This window comes from Ahaetulla prasina, chromosome 8 (assembly GCF_028640845.1).
Source record: "Ahaetulla prasina isolate Xishuangbanna chromosome 8, ASM2864084v1, whole genome shotgun sequence".
NCBI classification, from domain to species: Eukaryota; Metazoa; Chordata; class Lepidosauria; order Squamata; family Colubridae; genus Ahaetulla; species Ahaetulla prasina.
This window is the reverse complement of record NC_080546.1, coordinates 45,434,244-45,454,865: the sequence shown is the minus strand read 5'-3', so window position 1 is coordinate 45,454,865 and position 20,622 is coordinate 45,434,244. Positions and strand designations below refer to the sequence as shown.

Below are 20,622 nucleotides of genomic sequence, written 5' to 3'. Positions count from 1 at the left end.
GCCAAGTGATGCGTCAGTGCTGCAGCCACAAGGCTATTGTCAGGGCATGAATGGCCTGGCTATGGGGGGCCTAAGGTAAGCAAGTGCATGGGACAGATCCACCCCTCTCGCCTCGTGTCAGCAGCATCGCAACCAGATGGAATGAGCAGACAGCCGGCTGCACAGGCACTCAAGTAGGGCTTATTTTGGGAGTGTGGCTTATATTATATTAGACACATGCATAAAAACATGCTAAGGTTTATTTTTGGGATAGGTCTTATTTTTGGGGAAACGGTACATATATATTGTGATTAAATGTTGGCTCAATTTGACTATTAGGCAGATCTCCACATCTGGGATATTGAATTTTGCAAAATATAAATGGGAAAGTTTATAACTATTTGTAGACCTGTTACATAAGGGGAGAAAAACATATTAGTTTTTTAAAATTTATTTTTCAGCAGACAGACAGAGTAACTTTCCAACTGAATATTCTTAAAGAAACTAAAAAATTGCATGTATCTATGGCATTTCTCTCCTTTTGCAGTGAAAACATGAAAATACAATTATCAAACTGTCATACATCATCAAACAAAACTAACAGATTACGAAGCAGGACATTCAATTTTCATACTGCTAAAATCAAAAGATTCTTAACAGTTTGTAAGATAAGACATCCTGGAGATTGAGAAGTTCCCTGAGATTAGACTCCAGGATGAATCCAAAAGCTTGGGATAACAAATCTCTGATCCTGGTGACTGACTCATATTGGATCTTGCAGTATATAAGATACTTTAAAGAACCCATGACAAATAACATTTAATATGTCTAGGTTAAAAATAAATAATAAGAACAAAGAACATCTTTACACATTAAATTACAATCAGTCATAAAGTGGCCTCCTCTTCATTCAATTAATTACAGGACTTCTGGAGGGAATCCAGCTTCACTATCTTCCAGAAGGTCAGGAAAGTTCCACGTCATGGAGTAAGATGATACATAGCAGAGAATGACTGACTAGCCTTAGTCCTGGTCACATCACAGAAGTGATAGCCCACCAGCAATTTCTCTTGGCATGGCCACACATAAAATCTTAAAATATTTTGCAATGGATGGAATGTTTTACAGTAAAAGTATTTCTATTTACCCCAATCTAAAATGTAGTGGAATCATCACAAAGGGTGCAAAAAGAAGTAATAGCACTCAGGCTGTTTCAAGTATGGAAAAGCTTTTCATCAGAGGAAAATATTTAATTTGCTCTCTGACAGATAATACTGCATTATACTTGCTGCCTGAGTAATAAATCTGTTAGGTATTCCTTCTATTCATATGGATTATTTTATTATTATTATTAACTTTATTCATTAAACATGAAACTCAGTCAACTGAACATTTACAAATGCATCACAAATACCATTGACTGGTGCTAATGGTTGATACGGGTTGCTGCCAGCGTCCTAGGTATCAACCAAGTATCTTCTTAAGATGTACGATGTTCCAAGTAGCGCAGTTTTTTGCAGTTCCGCTGGTGTTATTGCAGGAAGCTGCAATTTGTTGATGTATCTTATAAAATTCTTGGACATGGTACCAAGTGCCCCGATGACAATGGATATCATTGTTACATGTTTCATCCATAGCTGTGTAGTTTCAATGGCCAGGTCGCAATATTTCATGATTTTTTTCCAGTTCTTTTTCTTCAACTCTGACATCTCCTGGTACTGCGATGTCAATAAACTGTATGTTTTGGTTTTCGACAACTGTGATATCTGGCATGTTGTATTCCAAATGACAATCCTTCTATATTCAAAAGTCCCACAAGATCTTCAACTTCTCATTTTCTACAACTTTTTCCACTAAGTTCCCATGACTTTTTGGTTACAGGTTAAGTCGTAATTTTTAGATAACGACCAGTGGCAACTTGGTTGTGTCTAGTTTGTAATCAGTTTGTGCAATTTTGCTGCATTCACATATTAAACGTGAAACTGTTTCGACTTCGTTGTTGCAAAGTCGGCAGTTTGGATTGTTCGTGGATTTTTGTATCTTTGCTTTCATGCCTTAGTTTGTAGTGCTTGTTCTTGAGCAGCAAGTATTAAACCTTCCGTTTCTTTCTTGATGGTTCCCATCTTAAGCCATCTTAAGCCATGCCTATGTAAAGTTGTCATCACATTTTCCGTCAATGTTTTTCAAGTGTTGTCCATGCAAAGCTTTGGTTTTCCATCTATTTAATCTGTCATCCAGCTGTTTTTCCTTATATTCTGCCTTTGTTTCTGTTGTTTTTATAATGTTCTGTTTTCACAGCTTGCAGCAATTTTTCTGTACTTTGGTTCACATAATAATTCAAACTTCATTTTTCTTCTTCTACAGTTTGATGGATTTGCAATAGTCTTCTGCCCCCTATTTTTCTTGGCAGGTACAACCTGTCGATATCACTTCGTGGATATAAAGTGTGGTACATATTCAAAAGTTTGCGCATTTTCCAGCCCAAGTTTTCCAGTTCAGCCAAAGTCCAGTTGATGATTCCAGCTGAATAGCGTATCACTGGAACTGCCCATGTATTAATGGCTTTAATTATGTTTCCAGCATTCAGCTTTGATTTTAATATTTTGCGGACCTTCCTGATGTATTCCTTTTGCATTGACTCTTTGACTTCTCCATTCAAGATGTTATCCGCTTCCAATATGCCTAGGTATTTGTAACCATCATCCTTTGCTAATGCTTTTACTATGTTTCCATTTCCCAGTTCTATTCCTTCTATTTTTTCCATTTTTCCTTGCTGCATGGATAATATAGCACATTTTTCAAGTCCAAAGTTCATTTTGATGTCAGTGCTGAACAGTTGAACTGTGTGGAGTATTGATTTAAGTTCACTGTGGCTTTTCGCATATATTTTTAAGTCATCCATATATAGTAGATGGTTTATCTTGCCATGTTGGATTGAGATTTGGTATCCTTGTTTTGTGTTTCATAGAATTATTGTCAGTGGAATTAATGTGATGTTGAACAGTAGTGGTAAAAGTGAGTCTCCCTGGAAGATTCCTCGTCTGATGTTGACTTCACCAATGTTCTCCCTATTTGCTGTTAGAACTGTTTTCCATTTTTGCATATTTGCTTTCAAAAATGTACAAATATTTTTGCTGATTCCAAAATTTTCCAGACAGGTGTTAATCCAGCTGTTGGGTAATGAGTCAAATGCCTTCTTGTAATCAATCTATGCCATATTTAATTTCATTTTTCTTTGTTTTGCATTTTTAGTACCATTTTGTCAATGATCAGCTGATCTTTTGTTCCTCTTGATTTTTTATAATTTCCTTTTTGTTCTACTGGATAGAAACTGTTTTCCATCAGATGATTGAATACTGAATTTGCCAGTATTATTGTAAAAAGTTTGAACGTTGTTGGCAGACAAGTAATTGGGCGATAGTTTGCTTGGCTCTGTGCCCTTTTCTGGATCTTTCATAATCAAGTATGTTTGACCAGCTGTTAACAATTTGTTTGTTGCATTTTGAAGCATTTGATCAAATTGAGTGGCCATGCAATGATGTAGGCTGGTCAGGTGTTTTAGCCAGTATCCATGCAGTTCATCCAGGCCAGGTGTACTCCAGTTCTTGACTTTCTTTGTTTGTTTTGCAACCATGTCAGTTGTTATTACAATATTTTCCATTTTGTTTCGTGTTGTTTGTTGTTGAATATCTTTGATCCAGGAGGCAGTTTTGTTGTGTTCCACTGGGTTTTCCCACAGTTCTTTCCAAAATTTCAAAGTTTTTTCTTTATTTAGGTGAACATTAGTTTGGACTCAATTTTCATCAAGGGACTGGTAGAAGAGGTGTTGGTTTCTTCTGAACTGGATATTTTCAAGATATTGTTTAATTCGTCCTTTGTATCTTTCAATTTTCTTTGCTGTTTCTATTACCCATTGTTTTAGTTCTTCCATGATTTCCGTTATTGTTTTTTCCTCCAGGTTGTATTTATTATGTAAACTATTTTTCAGGTTTTTGTTATTTAGTTTTCCTTCTTTCAAATACTTCAGATTGCTGACATCCCCTCATAGTTTTTTAATTTTATTATCAAGTTGAATTTTACACTTTGGTGTTCCAGTGGATTTATTTTTTGGCATTTTATCACCCAGTTCTGCAGTTACAATGGTGGCTGTGCTATACATTAGTTGGTTGGTTTCTTATGGTGTGCTGGATGGGATGGACGTTAAAATGCTGTTTACAGTAGTTAGTAGATCTTTCACTCGTTTGCTATGCACTTCGCGAATGGCAGGTAGTCTTTTTTTTCTATATTTTCTTTGTCGTGGTTTTCAATCTTTTCTTTCAACATTTTTGCTATTTCACTTAGCTCTACACTTTCAAGTTGCTGCACAGGAGGGTTTTCATCCTGTATGTTGGTTTCTTCCACTGGTTGGTCAGTTTGTTCAGGTGTTGGAACAGTTTCTTCAGCCTGTTCATCATTACTTGTTGTTTTCTTTTTAGCAATATTTCTAGATGTTGCATTTCCACATCTGTGAAAACTTTATTACGGATGATGAAGCATCTTTGATCCATTAACCTTTGTTATGTTACTTTCTGGGTATTTTTCCTTCCACAGTTGCATCATTCTTTTTGAAATCCCCTGGCTGTTGGTTCTGCCTGGTAATAATATTTGATGATTTCTCGATTTTCTTTGGTTGTCCAAGTTTTGTGTTTTTGTTTTAGTCGCTTTGCAGTTACACGCCCTAGTTCTCTAGCAGTAACAACTGAGCCCTGTAGCCCCTTTTTCGACAGATGTCCAGGAGCCATAGCATCTGACACGGTCCTAACTGACCTGGCTGATGACTGATCCGGTGTGGAATTTTGTTGATTCCTTCTCATCATTAGGGATGGTAGAGGCCTAGGTTGGTTCACGGTGGCTAAGCCACTACTGATCCAAAAACAATAATCCCATAACTGTAGGAATTGCATCAAATAGCTATCCAGGCCCAGCCACGGCAGCCTAACTGCTTGCTTAGTGGCAGAAAGGCAGGATAAGGAATGGGGAGGAGGAAAGAGGCCTACCTGCCGGTTGGGTGGCAGAATCAGGAATGGGGGGAAGAAAGAGACTTAACAGCCTGTTGGGTGGCAGAATCAGGAATAATAATAGTAGTAATAGTAGTAGTAGTAGTAATAGTAGTAGTAGTAGTAGTAATAATAATAATAATAATAATAATAATAATAATAATAATAATAATAATAATAATAATAATAATAATAATAATAATAATAATATGCACCTTTTCCCCAAAAAACGGAGGGTGAAAATCTGGGTGTGTCTTATATTCTGAATGTAGGCCACGCAGCTTCTCAAATGGAGGTTTCAGAGCAGAGGTGGGTTTCAGCAAGTTTTGACTGGAGAACCGATAGCAGAAATTTTGAATAATTCGGAGAACCGGTAGTAAAAATTCTGCCTGGCCCCGCACCCATCTATTCTCTGCCTCCCAAGTCCCAGCTGATTGGGAGGAAATGGGGATTTTGTAGTAACCTCACGCTGGATTGGGGAAGGAATGGAGATTTTACAGTATCTTTCCCCTGCCACACCTACCAAGCCATGCCACACCCACCAAGCCACACTCACAGAACTGGGAGTAAAAAATTTTGAAACCCACCACTGTTTCAGAGCTGAAAGAAGCTTCAGAAAAGAAGGCCCCAAACATCTTCAGAAAAAAAGCCCAAACAGCTTCAGAAAAAAAGCCCCCAAATAGAGCTTCAGAGCTTCAGAAAAGAAGTTCCCAAACAGAGCTTCAGAGGCTTTTTTTCTGAAGTTCTGTTTTGGAGGCTTTCAGAGGCAGAAAAAAGTTTTTTCTGAAACAGAGTTACAGAGGCAGGGAAAAAAAGCAAAAAAAAGCAAGGCAATTTTACCTGTGCTAAAATTCACCTCTGGGAACAGCTGATTGGGGGTATTCCGGGAGGCCAATCCACCTACCAATCAGCTTTTTTCTTATTTTTCTCCCCAAAAACTAAGGTGCGTCTTATACTCCATGGCGTCTTATACTCTGAAAAATGCGGTATATAACCTTTACTGAAAGTTTAATAAAATTAACTTATGGAAACAGGAATTGTAACTCTATTGGAAATAAATGCAATTATCCACTATCATTACTTTTTTATGATGGTGTGAAATTTTATGTATCAAGCCAGGAGCACTTCCACTTTGTAGGCATATATCTTTCTGCATGGTTCCTTAAACAAGCGTTACTGTACATCAAAGGTGGAAAACATCTTCCGCTTTGGGAAACCCTGAAAAATACAAAGGGTCTGTGACAGAGACTAGAAATGGCTGGAATTTTAGTCCCCTCTGAGGTAATGTTTCTTCTTGAATTTTCATCTATTCTGACACATTGTGGTGTGTTCACCAACATTTACTTCCATGAAAACTGACATAAAAACTTTCTATTTTGACAATTTGCCACTGTTTTGGCAGCATAATATCTAAGCAATCTGGGGCCAAAAAATCAAAGAAAGAACTACAGCAGCTATCTACAGACTATGAGCTGCTTATTCCAGATGTACTTTTTTATATACCCTCAAGTTTATTTCACTGCTTCCTTCATTGTAACAAATGCTGGCTGTCTAAAGAAATGTACTTTTTAAAAATTAAGTAATATGATTGTAATATTTTACTTTTGATAAACACACACCAATCTGTCCTAAGGTGTAAAATTAGATAGCATAAAAGAAAGATTGTACTGAAGATTGATTGTAAATATTTATATATATGAACTTTTTTAAAAAGTACATTAGTATTTGAAATGATAAATATATAAACTATGTTCTATTTTAAAGGCTAATACAATTTTATTATTCTACCATATGACTGCAATCCTGAAACTATTTATTACTGATAAATAGCTGCAAAATATATTTAATAACACAATAATGCTACAATAATTAAATTGCTCTCAATTGTTGCAAATGAAACATTAAAGTAGGTTGATGCAACTTGGTGCCCTCCAAATATGTTGGATTATAATCTCTACCATGAGGAATTATTAATTCTGATTGGAATCCCACATTTCTTGTGGGTACTGAACTAAGAAATATCTTCAACCACCCTTTAAAAATCCACTTTGAAATAATAATCTTATCTTATTGAATATAACTGTGAGATATTACTTTTAAATTAAATTAAATAATCCTTAACCTGACAATAAAACATTGACATTATATATAATTTGCCTCTGACTAACCATCAGTAATAAAGGTTTAAGAAAACTATTGCTCTCAAAGTCTTCTTGACATTCACTATGGGACATGATATTGGATAAAACAGCTTTGATATGAGTGAGATTTATTCCTTTTTTATCATTAAACCAACTATCACATCCAATAAAGGTGTATCAGTTCTCTATCTGGTTCCTTCTCAAAGAAAACCTGATAATTTTCGATAAGAGCAAATGCTAAAAAATGCGGCAGATCCTGCAAAGGCATTTAAATACATGGTTTGATAGTAAAGAATTGTAATTCTGGAAATGAGTTAAAGGTCTCATCATTTTAGGATGATTGTTTATAAGAAACTTTCAGTTTTGAGCTTAGTTTAGCTAAAAAGTAGATAAGGAGCTTTCAAATAAATTAGCAATATTAATCTAATGCTGGCAATGGAAATCTTTTTTTGGGATTTGAGCCAGCTTTAGGATTTCCTACAGTGGAGAGGATACAAGATGGATTATAGAATTCTTTTTACAGGGAACTTTCTCTGCAATACCAAATCATTAGAACCCAACATTGCTATGATTCCTCTTTTATATTTGGATGAGTATCACCATAAATACAATCATCAGGAATTTAACCACAATTTAATTGGTACTGTTTTTAGTATTATGCTTTGCCATACCAGCTTCATTAGCATGTAGTACATGCTTCTAAGCACATGAGCTGCAATCTAAGAAGCTTCCAAACTCCAGGCATCAATTTCTCAAGACTTTAGAAAGCAAGACTACATTAATTTGGAATAGTTCCAAGTTCTTGTTACGTTTTGTGTTTTGAAATTCAGAGTATCGTAATTATGAACATTTTTATATGTTTGAAAATCTAAAATTGTCAGAAAAAGCCTTTCAATTTACTAACAACTCCAATTGCTGAGCTCACCTGTGGAACTACTGCACTATCAATTAACACCGATAGAAAAAAAATCAAAGAAACTTGCTACTGTCACCTGTCTTCTCAAACCCTTGATTGCTGTTTCTGTACATTTGCCTCGTAACCTGTTAAACAAAAATCCCTCTAAGAGAACAAGAGGAGATGTTGAGAGAAGATGAATGGTAAAAAATTCAAATGAAAAACCCTGGATGTAATAGCTCCATTATAATGGAGCAGCAAATGCACATTCAAAAGCTTTTTACTGTACAGCTGAGGCAGGAAGAGAGAAAGAGAAGAATGAAAAAATATAGCAGTTATAAACAACTCATGGCAAACAGCAAGATAGAAGAATTTCCATGAACAAATCTAAACTTTTATAGAAAAGGGAGAGTCAACATTTATTGTAAATGCTGTTTAATTCAAAGATAAAAATTTAAAGCTATGTACAGGTATAGAGAGGCCGGAGATAAAGCAAGAATGTTGCCCAGAGTCATGTTTTTGGGAGGGGGGGCATACAAATATGATAGATAAATAAGAGAAAAAGAAATATTTTCCAAGAAAAGCCTATTATCCGATGGGCTGCAAAGGTGTAGCAGAATTTCCTGATGTAATAATAATTCCAAAAATAATGACATCTCAAATGAAAAGAAAGCAATGACCATGAAAGGTTTTAAGTTGTGCAAACTGCCAGTAAGGAGGGGCATGTTGCTTTGTATGGAAAGAGAATAATAGAATGCCTCTAAAATGCAGTTCTGGAGGAAAACATTTGTAAGAAACAGAGCTGATTCTTTAAGGGACCAGTCATACAGTAATGCAAATTAGTAAAGATAACTTATAAAAATCTACTAAATATTTCACTCTAATTTATTCCTGAGGACATAGAAGAATATTCCTGAGGTTTGGGGTACATAATTTTTACAACGGTAGACATCAGATTATGAAATAAGCTTCTAACTGTTATTCAGCCAGAATCCCAGTATCTCTGACATAGTTCAGCACATCCTATTACATAGATAGAGAACAAGGATACTATCACATCTGTTGTCAAAGCAGAACTTATCAGATGAGACAGATTTCAGAAAATGCATTCCAATAAACAGCCTTCAATAAACTGAAATAAAAAATACAAGCCCGAAATTAGTATTTGGATGGGAATTCACCAGGATTCCTCAGGATTCCTCAGGATTCCTCAGGATTCCCCAGACTCTAACACTGGGAGAGAAGGATGAAGAGAAGAAAAAAGGATGACAATGTACAATTATTTTTGTATTGTCAGCAAGAAAACTATATAGACACGTCATTAGGACTTGATTATACTTGAAACAAACGTGATTATTAGTCCTCCTACACATATAAATCATATCAGACAATCAAATAATTTCATAATGATTTTGATTTTATTGATTAGCTGGGATTTCTGAAGCACACACGCATACGCATACGGTACGTAAACTATAATCATTAGTTTTCCTAATTACTTTTAAAAATTATAATAATGAATGATAGTACCTCTCATTGTTCAGTACCTACCATGGTTCAGAACATTTATAGAATTCACATGCCAGCTGCACTAAGTTTTAAACAATTGCTTTTCTCTGAGAATATGATTACAGTATATGGAGTTAGATTAGAATAGTTTGTCTATGATCCCACCGTCAATCAAGATTTTAATCTGCAATTTCCAATTGACAGTTGTACTTTGGAGTGCTACACTAACCCAGATCACTGTAATAATGCCTAAGTCTTAAACAGGCTATGCATATTCCTTTTCTAATACCATCATAGAAGAAATAGTTATAACATAGCACCTCTTAACATCAAAAACACAGTGTTATAGAAAAGCCAAACACCAATATATGGGTGCAAGATCTCAGAAGAGCAACTGACCTAGTTGATCTAATTTATTAGGTTCCCATAGCTGGGAATAGTGCTTCAGAGGCTAGAATCCAGCACACAACGTCACTATATCTTAGAAGTAATTGCTTTGCATAACTGCAATCACTTTGCAAATGACAAAGAGTGTCTGTCAACTCACACTGTAGCCCATAAAGCATGAAACCTCTCTACAGTGACAAGTTACAGGTAATCCCTGACTTACTACAGCTCATTTAGTAACCGTTCAAAGTTATAACAGCACTGAAAAAAGTGACTTATGATTGTTTTTCACATTTACGACTATTGCCACATCCTCAAACTCATGTGATCAAAATTTGGACGCTTGAAAACTGGGTCATATTTATGATGGCTGCAGTACCCTGGGTCATTTATCTTTTTGTGACCTTCTGACAAGCAAAGTCAATGAGGAAGCCAGATTCACTTAACAACCGCGTTACTAACTTAACAGCTGCAATGATTCACTTAACAACTGTGGCAAGCTTGTAAAATGGAGCAAAAGTCACTTAATAAATGTCTCAGTTAGCAACAGAAATTTTGGGCTCAATTGTTAAGGACTCCCTGTCTACTACTTTACACTAAATAAACCATTATCTCTAGAGATAAGTGTTGCAAATATGAGTAGCAACAGAAATCTGGCTATCTTGCCACACAATACTCTTTTAAACTAAAACACTATACCTCATACATATAAAACACCTCCTCCTATGAGAATGAAGTTTCAGAAATCCCAGCTAATCATTAGTTATGCTGGCTAGGAATAGTAGCTTTTGTCATTTGTCAAAGGTACATTATTTCTATTTGAACTGCTATCATGTTCTGGAAAAATGACTCCTTAAATGTTCTTTAAAATGATGATATAGAAAAGATTAGATCACAAGTCAACTTTTTAAATCTCAGGCACAACTGTGTAATAATCTAGAAACTATCTCCTTCCCATCCAAGTATCACCTTAAATATTACAACTTTTCATATGCAAATGCCAGAATCTCATACAAGATTTTATCTATTCTGTCTTTCTACACATTCGTGTTTTGTTTTTTTTTAATCTATTTCATTTTGGAAATTTGTGTTTATCACTTGAGGCTGGTGCTTCGCAGCTGTCCCCAGCCCCTGCTCATTGATGTCATCCTGATTTGTGAGCACAGCAGGCTTTTTAGGCAAAGTCATTGCTTTTTCTTGTGTAGCTTTGCTGCTGTTCTCTTTTAACCAACAAGGAAAGCATTTAGTAATGAAGTCAGGGAAGAAGACTTGGGATGGATCTGATTTCAGGGCATTACCGGAATTCTCAAGACTGTTCTGTCTGCATCTTCTCCCACATTTGGGCAGCGCCCAGTTTAAAATAATGAGAAGGAAACAAAAATACAGAAAGGCAATATAAGAGAAGTAGCCCCAGAAAGGACAGAGATATACACTGCTGGGATTGGGAGTAATTAGCTGGGGTCAGTAGAATTAGCCAAAAATGACTAACTCCTGGGCAGTCATTCTCCTGCTTCAGGGAAAGGAAGTAACCAAAACTGAAAAACAGAGGGAAAGGGGCAAATAAGCTACAAAAGCTTGAGAAAGGTGGGGATGCTAAAACTTACATTTCAGAGCAGTGTAAAATGGAACAACCCCCCCCCCATTTTTCCCCCAAACAGAAATAGCAAAACTTTTGGGAACCTGAACAAGAGTTGGTATCAAAAGTGGCAAGGTTAATATGAAAGGAAGACAAAAAACAACGTGCTAATAGGACAAATGCTGTGAGAAATAATTGTGATGGGGGACGATAATGCCCTCACTTTCAAGCATTCTCAAAATAGGCCTCCAATCTCACCTTCAACGTGCCTTATCTTCATAATGAATGGCAAAGTATTACATATTTTCCAAATCTTACACCTTTAGTGGGATTGTGTTAGCTTCACAAAAAAGGTAATACTTCCAAAATGGTACACAATGACAACCAAAGGGTATTTCACTCATAGGATGTGGCTGAGATGACTACTGTTTGTCCCAAAGGAAAATTGGTGTCCTTGATATACAACAGTAAGACTGAAATAGTGGCAAGATTCTTTACTACTCCTTAATTTGACAATATCAATTCAAAGATTAGATAGATAGATAGATAGATAGATAGATAGATAGATAGATAGATAGATAGATAGATAGGTAAGTAGGTAGGTAGGTAGGTAGGTAGGTAGGTAGAAGATAGAGATATGTATGTACACATATTCATCATAGGTAAAGGTAAAGTTTCCCCTCGCACATACGTGCTAGTCGTTGCCGACTCTAGGGGGCGGTGCTCATCTCCGTTTCAAAGCCAAAGAGCCAGCGCTGTCCGAAGACGTCTCCATGGTCATGTGGCCGGCATGACTCAACACCAAAGGTGCACGGAATGCTGTTACCTTCCCACCAAAGGTGGTCCCTATTTTTTCTACTTGCATTTTTACGTGCTTTCAAAACTGCTAGGTTGGCAGAAGCTGGGACAAGTAACGGGAGCTCACCCCGTTACACGGCAGCACTAGGGATTCGAACCACTGAGCTGCCGACCTTTCGATCACCTTGAATATCATCATATTCATCATACATATCATATCATCATATCATCATACACATATACATAAACATACATATATATGTAATCCTCAACTTACAACACAATTGAGTCCAAAATTTCTATTGTTAAATAAGACATTTCTTAAAGTGAGTTTTGCTCCATTTTATGACCATTCTTGCCACAGTTATTAATTGAATCCTTGCAGTTGTTAAGTTAATCGTGTGGTTGTTAAAAAGATGATTAAATGATCCCAGAACACTGCAAAAGGTGATTACGTAATCTTGGGACACTGCAATCATCATAAATATGAGTCAGTTGCCAAGCATCTGAATTTTGATCACATGACCATAGGGATGTTGCAAAGGTCATAAGTGTGAAAAATGGTCATAGGTCACTTTTTTTATTGCCATTGTAACTTGAACAGTTACAAATGAACTGTTGTAAGTTGAGGAACCACGACCACCCCGCGAGCACACACTGTTGTTAAAATCTTTCTAATTATAAGTTACAATCATGGCTACATCATCTTACTGTAATTCATTTCATCACTGCTGATTATTTTTTCTTGCCATATAGAAATACAGGCAAGTTGAAGGAAAGGTAATTTATTTTGTAAGCAGAACCCAGCAAAATGATTACATCAATTCAAAAGCCTAAACTGACACAGTAACTGGAGCTTCTTTCTTGGCAGCTATTCTAGTGGCTTGAAAAAAACACCCTTGACTCATCTGTTCCTATTAAATAAATGTTCTCATTGTCAATTAAATGTATTCAGCAGAATATTAGAAATGAATTAATGTCTCACAATTCCATAAGTTACAGAAAATTTGGAGAAAAGTTTTATGAATCCTTCTCACTTGGACACTTCATATATATTTTTCACAATTATTTTATATGGAGAACCAGTGTGGCGTAATGGTTAAGGTGCTGGCCTAGAAACCAGGAGTCTGAATTCTACTCCCACCTTAGGCAGAAAAACCTGCTGGATAACTTTGGACTAGTCATACTCTCTCAGCCCAATGCTCTCTACATGGGGCTCCCCTTGAGGAGCACCCGGAGACTCCAGGTAATTCAGAATGCAGCTGCGCGGGTGATAGAGGGAGCCCCTCGTGGCTCCCATGTAACACCTCTCCTGCACAGACTGCACTGGCTGCCTGTGGTTTTCCGGGTGCGCTTCAAGATTTTGGTAATGATCTTCAAAGCGCTCCATGGCATAGGGCCGGGTTACTTACGGGACCGTCTGCTGCCACCGAATGCCTCCCACCGACCCGTGCGCTCTCACAGAGAGGGACTCCTCAGGGTGCCGTCGGCCAGGCAGTGCCGACTGGCGACGCCCAGAGGAAGGGCCTTTTCTGTGGGGGCTCCCACCCTCTGGAACGAGCTTCCCCCAGGACTTCGTCAACTTCCTGACCTTCGGACCTTCCGCCGCGAGCTTAAGACACATCTATTCATTTGCGCAGGACTGGACTAGGGTTTTAAATTTTTAAATGACTAAATTTTAGCTTTGGTTTTAAATTGGGTTTTATTATTTATATCTTATTTTAAATATTTGGCCTTTATAATAAGTTTTTTAGATGAATGTTTTATTTTGTATATTTGTGTGTTTTTATATGGCTGTACACCGCCCTGAATCCTTAGGGAGATAGGGTGGTATAGAAATACGAATAATAAATAAATAAATAAATCACCTCACAGGGTTGTTGTTGTGGGGAAAATAGGAGAGAGGAGTATTAGGAATGTTTGCTACCTTGAGTTACTCTTCAATAAAGGTTGAATAAAAATAAATAATCAATTTAAATTTTCAAACCTCAATATATATATTTAGCTTCCCTTTAAGTTTTGTTAGAATAGAAAATCATTTTCCATCCCATTGTAAGTCCTCTTGCTAATCTTCCATTTCAAACCCTGAAGAATTTTCAGAAAAGATCTTATCAGTTCAGGTATCATTTCACGCATACCGCTCTTTTGGTTATCATTCTTCACTGTTCTATTTTTGAAATCTTAATGCTATTGTTGCACATAGATTTTTAATGTGCAATGACCTTCTCTTACTGTATTTGTAGATTTTTACAATGGACCCAAGTAAAACTGTTAAATTTCCTGTGGCCCCGCCAATTTCTTTTTGGCCTAAACCCAGAAAATTGACAACATTAAATTTCCCAATGTCATTTGACTGGCGTACCCAGGAAATACTCTGACCGGGTATGAAACTGCAAAAGAAGATCCATAGCCAAACAGCCCCATCCAACTTCATGATTCTATTCCAAGATCTGTATTTTCCATGCTTGATTTCTCAGCTGCCTTTTCTTTTTTTTCGTAAAGATATATATATTTGGATATATCCTGATACAATGACGGAATTTATTGGGTTGGATTTAGCAGCTTATATAAAGCTTATTATGGAAGTTTCATGGCTTAATTTGATACCATCCAATTATGATCCAAGATTTTAAAAAACGGCTATATATGACATGTGAAAAGAAGTGCTTGAGTGATCTCACTACTGAATCATACTACCTTTTACTCAGAAACTGTAAAGAGACAATACTGATCCTTGTAGAGATACCTGCTTATTCCAGCCTGACATTCAAAATCAGGAGCCTGGAACGTTGTGAAAGTGTTTTCTAAATTACAGCTCCTTAGCCAACACACATCTCTTTCAATTTTAAACATTTACATTCCACAGTTTATATTTTTAAACTTATATTTCACCATTTCTTGTTGGCTACTTTTAGTCACCGGATGACTGAAACTGTTGCAATCAGATATTTTGAGTTTTGTTGGTAACAAACCTACCTGTTATTTCCATCGTTACTGATTTTTTTCCCTTCCTTACAAGATGTGGGATGCCAGCCTCAAGACATTGAGAATTTAGAACCTAAACTTTGAAAGTTCTCTCAAAGTTTCTCAGCCACACATATTTGAGGGAGGGGGGATAAATTATAATTGTACACAGCTTTTGTTTGTTTGTATCTTTAAAAAAAAAACACCAGCCATTCTATGGGAGAAAAAAAATCTACAACTGTAAAAAATTATGCAAGGCTCCTTAGTCTAAAGAGGCAACCTCTGAGCATTGTTAAAATAAGCAAATCCAGTCGGTCTGTGCAGGAAAGACAAGAGTCAAACTTCGGGGCGTCAGAATTAAATAAGAAGACTACAAAAAATTGGGATGGACAATCCCACAATAAAAAGCGTTATCAATTCCCAATTACTGAATTTGCTAAAGACCAACAAATCGCGGTTTAGGAATTCCCGCACGCCATCACACACACACACACACACACACACACACACACACACACACACACACACAGAGAGACCCAACTCCTAAACATTTCTTCTCCCACCAACCTCACCAGGAGCTTTCTCTCCTTGAAAGGGCTACTATTTAATTCTTCCCTTGACTTTAAAACCTGCTTTCGACTAACAACTGCATCCTCCTCCTTTAGCCAAAGTCGTTCTACAGCTGCCCCACAACTCCCGGTAGCTGCCACGGCCGCTTTTCGGGGACAGAGAGCGACCGCTGTCGGATGCGACAAAGGGGGGACCCATAGCCGGCTACGGGATCTCCCTCCCTCCCTCCCTCCCTCCTTCCGAGAAGAGGCGCTCTCCCAGCCCTTCGCCCAGGCAGGCTTTAAAAGCTTACACATTGCCCACCACTGGCAAGGGCGGGTGGCAGCCGTAGGTTTCTCCCTGGGTTTTCACCGCCTGGTGCTGGGGAGGCTCCAGCCCGCCATTGACCCCGCTCCACCCTCGACGTGCTCGGGGTTGCGGTGAGGGCGGCGGCAACGGGGGCTCTTCTTCAGAGGTGCCTTCTTCCTCTTCCTCCTCCTCATCCTCCTCGTCGTCGTCCTGCTGCTGGGTGAAGGTCACGCTTCCCCGCTCCTTAATTCTTTTGCCCGTGCCGGACATGCCGCGGCGGCGCTTTGGCTTCCGCTCGGTAGGCACCGTCCGCCCCTCCGCTCAGTTGCCGGTAGCCGCTGAGGGGCAAAAGAGGAGCAGAAGGCGCTGCCGGCGAGCGAGCGAGCGAGCAGCCAGCCAGCCGCGGGAGAAGCTGCAAAAGGTTTCCTCCCGGCCGCTTTCCGACCCCTGTCAGTCAGCGCAGCGAATCCGAGAGGGAAGCCGAACAAGAGTCCGACCAGAGACCGCGAGGAAAACCAAAGCGACTGGAAAGGCAGAAACGAGGCTCCGCTGTTACCGCCGCGCCTTTTCACCGCCTCGTGCCGGGGCTGAGCTGAGGGAATGAAGACGCAGGAGGGCGTCCGCCATCTGAAGAGAACGGCCCGTCACAGCGATCGGGAGGCGAGGAGCAGGACTTCTTCGTCCCTTCCCGATCAACCCATCCGCACCGAGGCGAGGGAAGCGCGACGCCGGGCATTTAAAAGAGAACCGGCGGCAGGCGCTGCTAGAAAAAGAAATTCCGGCCGCGGTACAACTTGGCCGCTTGCTTGCAAATGCTCTCCGAGCGAGCAGCCCGTTTTCAGCGCTTTAAGTCTTCAAGGCGTGCATTTGCTAATGGCATCGGCTCACCCACGTGTACTACTTTTAAAGAGGCGAGCATCCCTTCCAGCGTGAGACGTGATATCACCTGCCTGTCAGCGGTGCCCTTCCGCCTTTTCCCTCAGGCGAGCGGCCACCCGGTCCCCGTGCAGATCAACAAATGCTGCTTTCGAGCCATCACGAGAAAGAGCCCGTTCGGCATCTGCCCAGCTCCGCGGCCGTTTTTTTTTTTTTTTCTTTTCTTTTTGAGCAACCGTCCTTGAATGAAGGAGGAACTTTATGCGCGTAACAACCCATGGAGAATTTCAGTTCTGTCTCCTTTATTTTTACTGTAGGCGGTGCAGGAAGCAGTTGTAAGATGCTGGAGGACAAAACGAGCCCTGCTCTGCATTTTGCCCTTGGGTTCTGCTACCTTGCTGTCCTCCCGCGGTTGAGGAGTACCAGCTCACCGTCAGTGGGACTCCTTTATCTCACCCATCGTTTTCTGGATGTGCAATGGGGAAAGCACAAGTGTATCCTTCACTATGAGCTGCCAAATGCCCTGGCCCAGATTTCTGTGCCATGGATTTTAAAAATAATAATTACAAACAAACCCTCTAATGAACTCCATATAGCATCATGCTGAACCTTAAGCTGTCTAACCAAACTTTAGTCTATAGCAGGCTGTGGAAAGAAACTCAGTTCATCCTAAGAACCCAGACATTTGGGTTCATTGAATCAACCATCATTCAGTTAACTGAGGATAACCATATCATAGGAATACAGTCGATATATATATATATTAAATAACCTTCCAATAGTTGTTACGTTAATGAATGGTCTCTACAATGATGCAAATTAAGCTTTACCATACCACTACATTTTATTGCTGTATGATGTTACTGTTATTTCCCAAGTGTTTATATAAAAACACTTATCAAGTGAAAGCTTCCAATCCATGCATTTGATGAAGTCTTTTCAGGTCCATTAAGTCTGTACTGTAATGGTGTGTTAGCCTTTAATGGGCCATTAGTCTAATTATATCACATACAATTATTATAGTAATAAATAATTATTATAAAGGTTTCAAAGATCAATATAAACAGGAATTTAAAGTCTTCTTTTAGGTCTTCTATGCAGGCAATGTGAGATAGAAAGTACATTTTAAACTGAAAATTACACATCAAAGATAAATAGTTTTCAGTTTTATTTACAGTAGTTTTGAAAATATTTACAGATACATATAATCTATATAGAATAGAATAGAATAGAATTTTTATTGGTCAAGTGTGATTGGACACACAAGGAATTTGTCTTGGTGCATATGCTCTCAGTGTACATAAAAAAAAAGATACGTTCATCAAGGTACAACATTTACAATACAATTGATAATCAATATATCAATATAAATCATAAGGATTGCCAGCAACAAGTTATAGTCATACAGTCATAAGTGGAAAGAGATTGGTGATGGGAACTATGAAACGATTAATAGTAGTGCAGATTCAGTAAATAGTCTGACAGTGTTGAGGGAATTATTTGTTTAGCAGAATGATGGCCTTCGGGGAAAAAACTGTTCTTGTGTCTAGTTGTTCTGGTGTGCAGTGCTCTATAGCGTCGTTTTGAGGGTAGGAGTTGAAACAGTTTATGTCCAGGATGCGAGGGATCTGCAAATATTTTCACGGCCCTCTTCTTGATTCGTGCAGTATACAGGTCCTCAATGGAAGGCAGGTTGGTAGCAATTATTTTTTCTGCAGTTCTAATTATCCTCTGAAGTCTGTGTTTTTCTTGTTGGGTTGCAGAACCGAACCAGACAGTTATAGAGGTGCAAATGACAGACTCAATAATTCCTCTGTAGAATTGGATCAGCAGCTCCTTGGGCAGTTTGAGCTTACTGAGTTGGCGCAGAAAGAACAGTCTTTGTTGTCCTTTTTTAATGATGTTTTTGATGTTAGCTGTCCATTTGAGATCTTGCGATATGATAGAACCCAGAAATTTGAAGGTTTCTATTGTTGATACTGTGTTGTCAAGTATTGTGAGAGGTGGAAGTATGGAAGGGTTTTTCCTAAAGTCTACCACCATTTCTACGGTTTTGAGTGTGTTCAGTTCCAGATTGTTTTGGTTGCACCACAAGGCTAGTCGTTCGACCTCTCGTCTATATGTGGATTTGTCATTGTCTCGAATGAGACCAATCACTGTTGTGTCATCTGCGAACTTCAGTAGCTTAACAGATGGATCATTGGAGATGCAGTCATTGGTATACAGAGAGAAGAGAAGTGGGGAGAGCACACAGCCTTGGGGGGCCCCTGTGCTAATTGTACAGGTATTTGATGTGATCTTGCTTAGCTTCACCTGCTGCTTCCTGTTTGTTAGGAAGCTTGTGATCCACTTACAAGCCTGTTCCGGTACCTGTAGCTGGTTTAGCTTGGTTAGAAGAATGTCTGGAATGATGGTATTGAATGCTGAACTAAAGTCTACAAAAAGGACCCTTGCATAGGTCTTTGGAGACTCAAGATGTTGTAGGATGTAGTGCAGAGCACTATATATATGGAATTAAAATAAATTATCAGACATTATAAATATTTTATTGAATCAATTTTATATTTTTAATATATACCATAGTTTTTTCCTAACATAATGTATACATTTGGTTTTTCCTAAAAACTTATTTCCTGCTCTTAATAAAATTACATGTTTAATTGTGTTATAATTAATACTTAATAAGAGGGGAAACATTCTTGCTATAATACTGATAATTTTTATTTGAAAATATCATGCTGCATCACAAAGGTATGAATAAAAATCTTTATAAATATGAAATTAGCATAAAGCTATTGTGCTTTACTCCCTTTACTGCATTATTAAAATATGTTTGATATTTATTAATTTTGATTATTGATTAAATGTGAATCATGGGCTTGTTGAAATCTCTATTGATTGGTGTGTGTATGTGTGTGCATATGAATGAACACAGGGCCTCTAATTAATATACTTGAATTATATTCCTCCTTTCCCTGCAACAGATAAGATCTTTGCCAGGTTGCCATCTGCAGCAGGTATCATACGATGTAACCAAGAGGGGACTTTGAGGCAGAGATCCAGTTCTCTTTGAGCAAAATGAAAAGAGCTGCCTTTAATGAATGAAGTACTTTAAAGGGGACTCTCCTAAGACTAGAGAATAATACAGAGTCTTAAATTGACTAGTTTCACTGCAGGGAGAACTACTAACAACAGCACTCCAAGAAAACAGTGGGTTTGACTGTTGCAACTACATTTTAGCTTCACTTGGGTTGCAGAACTTTTTGCAACATGCAACACAATGCTCGGACTGAGTTGTCATAGGCTGTATTCCTTTGCTTTTCAGCTCCAGTCCTAAAGGGCCCTCCCATTTAAACTCAGGCTTATTAAAACCTCTGAAGTAAGGGTCACATTCATCTGAAGGAGACAGCTCTGTCATGAGACATTGTGCCCTAAGAACCTGTTTTTGCTGCAACAGGCTAACATGGCAGTCCCTCTGGAAATCATTTTCCCATAGGCAATTTTTTTTCTCATTGACAACAGTTATTTTTAGTAAGTAATTACACAAAGAATCTTTGGGCATCAAGATTTAATTTCCTTCTTGCACTGAGTTCAGAGTATTAT

The 20,622-nt window shown here is 38.3% G+C and overlaps 1 protein-coding gene across 1 annotated transcript in view; it reads right to left on the bottom strand.

Annotated features, from left to right (window-relative positions):
• The window catches only part of TRPC3 (transient receptor potential cation channel subfamily C member 3), a 54,256-nt gene extending 37,003 nt beyond the window's left edge, over positions 1-17,253 (bottom strand). Inside the window, exon 1 of the mRNA XM_058192646.1 lies at positions 16,148-17,253. Coding sequence (XP_058048629.1) covers positions 16,148-16,413 — 266 coding nt within the window. The 5' untranslated portion in view covers positions 16,414-17,253. The remainder of the gene's footprint in view (positions 1-16,147) is intronic.
• Positions 17,254-20,622: the final 3,369 nt, after the last annotated feature.